Genomic DNA, 10,410 nt, shown 5'->3' with positions numbered 1-10,410 from the left:
CGTCAGAAGCAAAATTTTTAAACTCAACATTTTAAATGTGCTTATATTTTTTAAAGTTTTAAATTAAATCAACCATATAATTTTTAATGCAAACAATTTTCTGAACATATGATATCAATAGTAAATTTAGAAATCTTCCTTTGGAATGGCTTTTCTACTAATGCTGTATTGACTGACTTAGAATTTTTCAAATTCAAAACAAGTGATGAGATTTTAATTTTTCATCAACAAATATTAGGATATTTGAGATTTTGTTGAGCATGGGAGCCTCTCTTTAATGCCATAGCTCTGTTTTCTAATAGACAAGTCCATTTTATCACATAAGAAAATAAAACTTTTTAAATAGTACCAAATTCCATCCTCATTTTTCATTTGACCCCATAGAGTAAACAGTATTATAATGAAGACATGATGTTTTTCCATGTTTGACATGCAGCATTTTTTAGAATCCAGTGTGTGTGGGGGGGGGGGGGTGTGTGTGTGGGTGTGTGTGTGTGTGTTAAAGACAATCATTCACTGGGTAATCTTAAAATCAAATATACACTTACCTGTCCAGGATTCGTGAGGCAGAAAGGTGACTAGAATCATTGAAGACCCTCTAGATATAAAAGCTGATTCTTTGTTTTCATGGAGATACTAGAGAGATTTAGGTGCTTAAGGATGGCTCCTCAAGAACTCATCCTTAATTTATCCAATCATCAAACACTTTCTGAAATGTATGTTCCTTCAGCACTCAAAAAACAGTTTCTGTTACAATGTTTGTTAATTCTTTCTGCAAATATGTGTTAAATGCTTGTGATGTATATGGGAAGCAGTAGGGCACAGAGGTTAGAACACAGGCCTGGACTTCAGACGGACTGATGTGTGACTCAGCCCAGCCACTTGGAGTCTTGTGACTTTGGTTAAGTTGCTTAACCTCCCTAACCTTTGTTTTATTCACCTGTAAAGTGGGATAATAATAAGTATATTCCTATACACAGTTTATTTTAAATATTACTTGAAAGAGTAAATAAAATAATAAATTTAAAGCTCTTAGCTCAAGAATTAAGAGCTTATTCAGCATTGGTAAATATTAATATTATCTATTATTATTTATTCTACTACTACTACTACTACTACTACTACTACTACTACTATCCTGTACTTAGTTTACTAACGAGAAAGCCAAAGATATAGAATAACCAGAGCAGATCCTACCTGATCTCTTAGTCTTAAAGGAGAACATATCATACACAGATGAAATGTTAAGTAACCACCCAAGTACCCCACATGAGTCTGTAAGATGCAGGAACATGAGGTTACAGGTGGCAGTACAGTGTGATGGTTATGATTGTAAATTCTGCCAGAGTCAGTTCCTTCTGTTCAAATCCTTATTCTAATACTGACCAACTGTGTCACCCAAGGCTAGTTAGTTAACCTCTCTGTGCCTCTGTTTCCTCAAATGTAAAGTGAAATAATAAGAGTACATCCCTTAGAGGGTCATTGGGAGGATTAAATGAAGTAAAGCACTTGTGAGAGTGCCTGGCCCAAAGTGTTTACTAAATGTTAGTGACCATTACACACTTCTTGGTATCCAGCTCAAGACCTAGCAGAGTGATGTGCAACAAATATTTGTTGATTTGCTAGAAGTAATGGTATGAATACCACACTACAGCCCTGTGACTAGAGTGTCATTAATTTGTAATTGAAGGGGAAAGAGTCATTGTGGGCTATGGAAGTAAAATGAATGCTCCTACAGATACCCAATTTCTTCCCTTTTCTCACTAAGACAAGGAAGTAAACTGAAAGTTTAAGGAAAGGAAGAAGAACATATTGATTGCAGCTATAAAGCAGTACATAAGGTAATATGATAAACTAAATGTAACCCATTGACATTGGGCATCTCTGCCCCTGGACTTCCTGATTTGACTAAATCTGGTGGTAGTTCCCCAGAGTTCTGGAACTCCAAGTACATTTACTCAGTGTTCTTCAAACTGTATCCATTGTCCTGTGACATGTTCATCACTATTCCATGGGGAAAGTAAAAGGACGGGTGTTTTCCATGGTCAAATAGCTTTGGGAAACACTGATAAACACAGTTAAGTAGGTTTCTCAGTGGTTTTTTATGTATGAATCTCTAGGAGAGAATAAGATGTAAATACAAAACTTCCCCCAGTGTATTCAACTGTGGAACTCTTTTCTCATAGAAAACCTATCATTATTTTCTATTGCACAGAAGGGAGGTAGGGAAATGCTGCTTTAATTGGAAGGAAAAATCTTATCAGCAAAATAACAAGTAATATGGAAGATATTTACATATTTGGGGGGAAAAGGGAGAATTAATGTTTTGAATACCCATGAAATGCCAGAAACTTAAATGACAACTTAAGTAATCCTTGCAGTCACTGCATTATGTTTTATCACCAAGATTTTACAGATGAAGAATTTGAAGCTCAAAGATTAAAATAAAGTCACACAGCTATTGTAGTAAGGGAAAGGGGTGCCTGTTTTCATTAACTGAAATACTTCTTAAATATATGGAATTGCAAACTGGAAGAAGGAAGACTGACAGAGAAAGGTAACTCCAGGACAAGTATGCACAGCTTCCATTTTTTTCTTTTCATCATTTCACCCCCAAAATATGTTAACTGAAATCCACTGAGAATAAGATGGGGAAAGTAGTAAGTCTTAATACAAGAAGTACAGAGCAAATACAAATTGCTCTAAGACAAAGCACAAGATGCCACAGAAAATACTGACTATGTTCTTTTCACATTTTAGGACCACAATTCCTTTACCCTCCACTGAGTAATTTTCATAGCAGATACATGAATAGTGAGTCAGTATTTCAGTGGTCCTGGTTTCCTTTGAATAGAGAACCAGTAAAACCAAGACAAACACATTTTTAAAACTCCATAGTTTAAAAGAGGGACCGGGTTGTGGAATCTGCCTTGAACATTTTTTCATATATATATACACACACACACATATGTATCATATATATGTGTGTATATATATATATATATATATATATACATATGTATCATATATATGTGTATATATATAATACACACAAGTAATTAGTACTATTGTTCACTGAAGAAGAATATCTTCCAATTGTGTCCACCAATGTAACCTAACAAGTTATTTTTATAACTTGGATATAGTTTTATTATTGGATCAGAGGGCCTGACACAGATGAATGATTTCCTGAGAGGCTACCACACCATCTGTCTGGAATAAGAACATGCAAAGGAACTTTGGTAACCCTGTACTGTAGATTCCTTCCCTTCAGGAAACCTCAAAGCTCAAAGGTGTAGGGCCAAGGGCAATAAAATCGCCAGGTTCTGGTCAATGGACCACTTTTGCAATACTCTGGGACACTAGGGTCAGACAACATTATTTTTCATATGCAACATTAATAATGTAATTCGTGACTCCAAAGAAGGTCACCTCTCCGAGTCAGTGACTATTACCTAATTGCTTGAAGGATTTTTCCAGACAGGTGGTCTGGAAATATTTTACTTATTGACGTCTCTGAACTTTTCAAATCTTTTGCCTCCTAGATATCTTGGAGAAAGTGAGACAACGCCACACACCTTGTAGTTTTGAGAGCATTTCCCCAAATAGAACATTGTCTTACTTGATCCTCAAAGTAACCTCAGAAGTAGGTAAGGCGGGTACTTTCATTCCCTTTTTAAAGATGTATAAACCGAGGCTTATGCAGTCACAATGAAGGACTCCCAGGGTCGAGTCCAGCACCCTTAGTGTGACAGCCTTGGGACTCAGCGTGCATGAACTGGGAAGCAAAGTGGAATTATCACTGAGAACTGCATCTCAGAAAATCTTTTGGTTTCTTTGCCTACATTTCATAGATATTCTTCTCAGACAATCAAATTTATACCATGGCCACAATATACAAATGTTCTGACCAAAAAGTCATGCTCGTGTATCTACAGAGTAGATAACCTTATAAAGTGTTTTTCCTTTTTTCTTCTTTTGTGAAATAGCCTGAAAACCGCTCCCCCTTGCCGTCCTTCCAAGCGTATCTTCACCAAAGTTTAAAGGCAGAGCTAAGGTAGAGAGAGTTAGTAATCCTGCCCGTCTCGTGCCCCACAGCTGGGCTCCAGCTGTCCAGAGTAACTAATTAATAGGTAGGTGGTCTTTTCTCTCTTTGCTTCAGTCTCTTTTCTGCCTGGAGGTTGCCTCTTTCTCACCCACCAGCACAAAGAGCCTGGCGGCTTTTCGCTCCGGTGTCCTGCACAGCGCTGCCTGGGCTGCCGCTCTCCAGCAGCGGCTCTTCGTCCACCCGAGGAGATGTCCCCACGATTCAGTAGGAACCAGACGAAGTCCCCACGGACTACTGTGGCCCAAATCCCGCCCATCCCAGCTGTGGGAATCAGGCTTTTCCCGGAGAAAACCCCAGGAATCAAGTTTAGAGAAAACTCCTTAAGTCCCACCCACCCCCCAACACGCTCCCAGCCCCGGGGGAAACTGGAAAACCAGGAGACGTTCCTTTTCCCCGCTGTAGATAAGTGCACTGTACAAGCAGCCGCTGGGACTGCGAGCGCGTCCTTCCGGTCCGCGAACGCGGGCAGGGTAACAAACAGCAGGCATCAAAGTTACCGGGAAGAGAGCGCCCTTTAAGTCACCCAGTTGTTACCCTACAGAGGAGGGTGGAGAGGAGCGGGGTTGGTGTGAGACGAAATTCCCGTAGCCAAGTTGCCCTGAGAATAAAATTAGACTGGCTTCCCCGGGATGGGCGGACTCGCTGCGGAGGGAGACACCCAAGCTGAAGCAGGTGGGCACACGCGCCAAGTTCAGCATCAAGAGCACCCGCGCGGGCGGTGGACTCGGGATTTCTGGGTATCATGTTGACAGCGTCTGTTGAAGTCAAATGCGGGGGTTAAGGTGACCCTTGAGGGAGGCTAGAGGAAATGATGGTAAACCCTGAAAAGGCATGACACGTCCAGATCTCCAAGGTTTTTTTTTTAGAAGAGAAGAGAGGGAAAGCGCCACGGTCAACCCCCTATTACGCCAAGTAATCCGCGAGTTCCCAGCCCCACCCCTGCAGCAGCGATGCGAAGAGGACAAATCACCAACGTAGGGAGGGGGGAAAAAAGAAAACCCCCAGGGGAGAGGGAAGGGAGGCAGCGAGTGTAGGCACCGAGCAGTCTCCAACCACTGGGGCGAGAGGGAGCGCGATCTAGGGAAACAAACTCCACATCAATAATTTGAGTTTGGAGCCCAGTGCTTTCAGAGACTCGGAGCGCACCTCCCCAGCTTCGCCCGAGTTGAGACAGGGCAGCGCAGGCAAAGGGGCGGGCAATTCGACCGAGAGCGGCTGAGCTGGCTGGTGGGACACGCTGCGCCCGGAGACGCCCGCGAGAGAGCGAGCAGAGCCCGGCTCGCGGTGAGCGCGGCAGGGAGGGAGCGCACCGCGCGAGCAGGCGGGAAGGGAGCGGGCCTCCGCCGAGGCCGAGGAGGCGCTGCATGGACAGCATGAGTTTCTCCGGGAGCCCCGGCGCGGGGCCCGCGGGCAACTCCAGCCCATGGTGGCCTCTGGCCGCCAGCGGTGCCAACACCAGCGGGGAAGCGGAGGCGCTCGGGAAAGACGACAGCCCGCTGGCGGACGAGCGCAACGAGGAGCTGGCCAAGCTGGAGATCGCCGTGCTGGCCGTGATTTTCGTGGTGGCCGTGCTGGGTAACGGCAGTGTGCTGCTGGCGCTGCACCGCACGCCTCGCAAGACGTCCCGCATGCACCTCTTCATCCGCCACCTCAGCCTGGCCGACCTGGCCGTCGCTCTCTTCCAGGTGCTGCCTCAGCTGTGCTGGGACATCACCTACCGCTTCCGCGGACCCGACGGGCTCTGCCGCGTGGTGAAGCACCTGCAGGTGTTCGCCATGTTCGCATCGGCTTACATGCTGGTGGTCATGACCGCCGACCGCTACATCGCCGTGTGCCACCCGCTGAAGACGCTGCAGCAGCCGGCGCGCCGCTCGTGCCTCATGATCGCCGCCGCCTGGGTGCTGAGCTTCGTGCTGAGCACTCCACAGTACTTCGTCTTCTCCGTGGTCGAAGTGAGCAACGTCACCAAGGCCTACGACTGCTGGGCCAACTTCATCCAGCCCTGGGGTCTCCCCGCCTACGTGACCTGGATGACCGGCAGCATCTTCGTGGCGCCCGTGGTCAGCCTGGGCACCTGCTACGGCTTCATCTGCTACCACATCTGGCGCAACGTCCGCGGAAAGACTGCGGTGCGCCAGGGCGAGGGCGCCCGCGCGGAGGGCGCAGGTGGCGCCTTCCACCAGGGGCTCCTGCTCGCGCCGTGTGTCAGCAGCGTGAAGACAATTTCCCGCGCCAAGATCCGCACGGTGAAGATGACCTTCGTGATCGTGACGGCTTACATCGTTTGCTGGGCGCCCTTCTTCATCATCCAGATGTGGTCTGTCTGGGATAAGAATTTCCCCTGGGTCGGTAGGTGTCGGGACGATGGAGTAAGGTGCACAGATGGGGTCTGTGTGCTTGGGGGGGGGGGGGGGGGGAGGGAAGGGAGAGAGTTTCTTTTCATAATATCCTCCAGGGCAATAGTTTTTAAACTTCGTGCATGAGAATCACATCTTGAGCGGAACTGTTAAAAGCCAAAGTCGTGGGGTCCCCACCCCAGACGTTTTGATTCAGTAGATCTGGAATGGGGCCCAGGAATCTGCATTTGTAACGAGCTCCTAAGACCACAAATCCAGAAAACTGTGCTCTAGAGTCAGCCGCGCAATTACAGAACAGAATAATGACTTTTTGCCAAAGCACTAACCGCTGTGTTAATACCCTGCTTTCAAGTCTGTTGGATTCCGAGAAATATGTATACTGTCACAACTGCTTTTTGCTAGTTTGTGAAAAGTATCGCAATGTAAAATTTTTGTAGAAATGCCCCAAAGTAAGGGTAAAATGGACGTATTTTTCATTTGAAAACAGTTTTATTTATTCTTCATCCAGTCAATAAATATAATTATGCATATTATGTACCAGATTTTATGCTAGGTCCTGGGGGTATGAAGATTAAATGTGTTGAAGAAAGATTCTTAAGTCAGTAATTTTAATTTGGCATTTTAGCTAGTGTTCCATTTCTTATCATAATGTTTTGATTTTTTCCTACAATTACTTTAACACTTTTTTCTCCCCAGTGTTTCAAAGCAGGATTATTGATAAACTCTAAATTTGTTAGGCTGATTCATTAGTCTTTCAGCGCTAACTTGACCACACAGCTGTACATCTCTCCACACAACTCTTGTAGTTTTCTGAGAATGTCCTCCGCACCTACTAGCTCATTTGATTTTAATTCCTTCACAAACTAGGAAAACCAGCTTCATAAGAACTTACCCCCAAAAGCATTATTTAATATTGTATCTTGAAAAAAAATTTCCTTTGATAAGGAAAAAAAAATTTTTTTTCACATCAAATATATTACAAAAATGTTACTGACAACAACTGTAATTGGGAAATAGGTATCTGGGAAGAAGTGTCTCCTTTTGTTATTTGGGATTGGGCTAGGGAGTATTTGTGATATACTTTGAAAGTTGTATGTACAAATGAAACACTTGAGAGTGAATTTAATTCAAACAAATAAAAGTCATGGCTATAATAGCACTGATGATGAAAAATACAACATAAATGCTATATTTCCTGTCTTGTTTGATCTTGGCAGCCTCTTAAGTATTGCCAATCAAATAAAAAATTCAGCCTATTTGTTGCTTTAACAGGATTCAGACATAATTACTAAAAAATTCTTCACTTGTGCACAGGTATGTCGATGATTTCCATTCTTTTTGAATACAGTCTTAGTCACGGATCCTGATCACCTTTAAGAGTAGCATCTTAGCACAAAGTTTGATTAACTAACCTGTAATTTATTCTGGCACAACAAGAGTGAGAAGACCCAAGTTCATAATTAATAAGGGAAAACCAGTGCTTGCCTATTATTCTTATCTTTAGAAAAGGTATATTCTCAGTGCAATAGTTCTATGGTGAAAGGTTATATTTATGTAGTTTACCAGTGCAAATACACAAAAAATAGTTCAAAGGACTGTTAGAATTTCTTAATTTATCTGTTCTTCATAATATAATTTAATTGTTCAAGCCACAATCAAAGATGGTTTTCTTTTAAAATCAAACGAAGCTTCTAATTAACCAAAGGAAACAACTAAATATTGTATCTTTCAGGGACCTATTTCAACTATCCCCTTCGGTATAGGTTTCTTATTACAAGAATATGTTTAATATTAAAAAATTTAAAACAACTAAACATGGTCCATAATGTCATACTTTTGCCTGAGTTATCAGGATAGATATAATTTGGTATATGTGGCTATAGCCTCTAGAAATTTCACTGAAATGGGAGCCATTCTCTAAGTGCTGTGTTCATTAGCACACGCTAGTGCTAACACAAAGGATTCCAAACTTTATTAAGTTATTTAATATTCTTAACCTCTTGAAAGTCCCACTCATTCTACTTAAATATTTTAATAGTGGTTTAAAATACCTGAATTAATTTCAATTTAATTAATTTCAATTAAAATATTAATTACGAAAATATTTTACAACCAAGCAATTTCCATTCACCAACCATTTCCCTGACTGATAAACAAAATACTTTATTTTCTATATTGACCCATAACATTTTCCAGCTTTCATGAACCAACAGAAAAATGAGTTTATCCAGTGCTGTCACTTGCATTTGACTAGTTAAATGCTCTCCCCTTATGTTTTCCATACAGAGTCGGAAAACCCGGCCACCACCATCACTGCATTACTGGCTTCCTTGAATAGTTGCTGCAATCCCTGGATATACATGTTTTTTAGTGGCCATCTCCTGCAAGACTGTATCCAAAGCTTCCCATGCTGCCAAAACATGAAGCAAACATTCAACAAAGAAGATTCTGACAGTACGAACCGAAAACAGACTTCCTTCACTAACAACCGAAGCCCCACATATAGGACCGGCGCGTGGAAGGACTCAGCTAAATCTTCCAAGTCCATCCAATTCATTCCTGTTTCATCCTGAGCATGCAGCCTGACTCCTGTAATGGACTTTTCAGCCCACTGACCGAATCCAACTAGAAATTACTAGAACAAATATAAGATAAATTGATCTGTTGAGTACAAGACTGTGTTTCTAGTTGCATTTTCACATTGCTACATGCAAAAGCTATGAATTGTTTTATACGGAATTTTAATAAAAACATGCTACACTAAAATCTGCAGACCTAATTCCCAGAAATAACATAAGTCATATTTCTAAAGGAAAAATCATAACCACATGGCTTTATGTTTTGCTGTGGGTTTCTTTTCTTTTTATTTCTGACATAACTAAGGTTTGGTTGGTTTAGAAGTCGTATAATGTAGGGGTATTATTTCTGAACAAAGTAAGCTCATCATCAGCCTTAGGGTTTGAAAGAAATTAGAAGAGACTTCAGAGAAATTATGTTTCCGTCCAGTAAAATCAATTTATGTATCAGAAAATGAGGCATATTGAGTAGGGGGTGCCTGTTGCAGAGTGGAAAGAGGAGAGTTCTGTTAGAAGCTATAAATCACCTCCATTTCAAAACAGAACCTTTAAAACTGGCAGTTCCCTCCTTTGGTTCCTCATGTTTTATTGGTTCTGAAAAGCATGATTACCAAGATGCTGAAGGTTAGAGAAAATGTTGTCAACTGGCCGATAATATCTTTTTCTTCCCGCTACAAAGTTGCTTTAAGGTCAGATTTGTATGCCAAATATCCAATTTTACTAGAAGAGTAGAAAGGGTAGATTGCCCAAGGTATTACGTAGGCTTTCTCTAGAAAACTGTAAACATGTTTTGACCAGTGTTATAAGGTATCCTGTGCTATACTGGATACTAACACCATCATTACTTCATGTCTGAGGAATCCAGATTCATAGATATGAGTCTCCTAAAGAATGACTCAGGATACTGAATGTTCCCTCATGTTTAATTAAAAATAACTTGGTCCTTCCTTCTGATCACCCACCCGTCGAACAGTCTCACAGTGGAGGAGAAGCAGGGCTGGGCAGGATGAGGGCGGGGAAATAGAAAGAAAACTGCTCTGCATCTAGTCTGGCTTCCTTCGTTATTAAGTGCATGACTTTAGGCAAATGGCTTAAAAAGACATAAAGCCTCCATTTCCTAGGCTGTACGACGGCATTGATAACACTTACCTCACAGGGTCGTTGTAAGGACGAAATGAAATCAAGTGTGTGAAAAGATCTTCCTAAACTGTCAAGTGCTGTATGAGTGTTAGCTCTTGCTTTTATTACAGTCTTTTGCCCGGGCGGCGGGTCTTCAAAACTGAACAGCTTTTTCCTGTTTGCTTTGCATTAACCAGAATGTGTTGGTTTCATGTCTGGCATACAAAATCCTAAAATTTAAATATAGCTC

The 10,410-nt window shown here is 42.1% G+C and overlaps 1 protein-coding gene across 1 annotated transcript; it reads left to right on the top strand.

Moving 5' to 3' along the window:
* Positions 1-5,472: 5,472 nt before the first annotated feature.
* Positions 5,473-9,120, top strand: AVPR1A (arginine vasopressin receptor 1A). The gene is made up of 2 exons (XM_068561419.1): positions 5,473-6,457; positions 8,752-9,120. Exons 1-2 carry the CDS (start codon positions 5,473-5,475, stop codon positions 9,036-9,038), a joined length of 1,272 nt encoding a protein of 423 aa, XP_068417520.1. The 3' UTR covers positions 9,039-9,120.
* The last annotated feature ends 1,290 nt before the right edge of the window (positions 9,121-10,410 follow it).

This window comes from Eschrichtius robustus, chromosome 13 (assembly GCF_028021215.1).
Source record: "Eschrichtius robustus isolate mEscRob2 chromosome 13, mEscRob2.pri, whole genome shotgun sequence".
Classification (NCBI taxonomy): domain Eukaryota; kingdom Metazoa; phylum Chordata; class Mammalia; order Artiodactyla; family Eschrichtiidae; genus Eschrichtius; species Eschrichtius robustus.
Note: the sequence above shows the minus strand (reverse complement) of the source record. Positions and strands in the feature narration are given on the sequence as shown.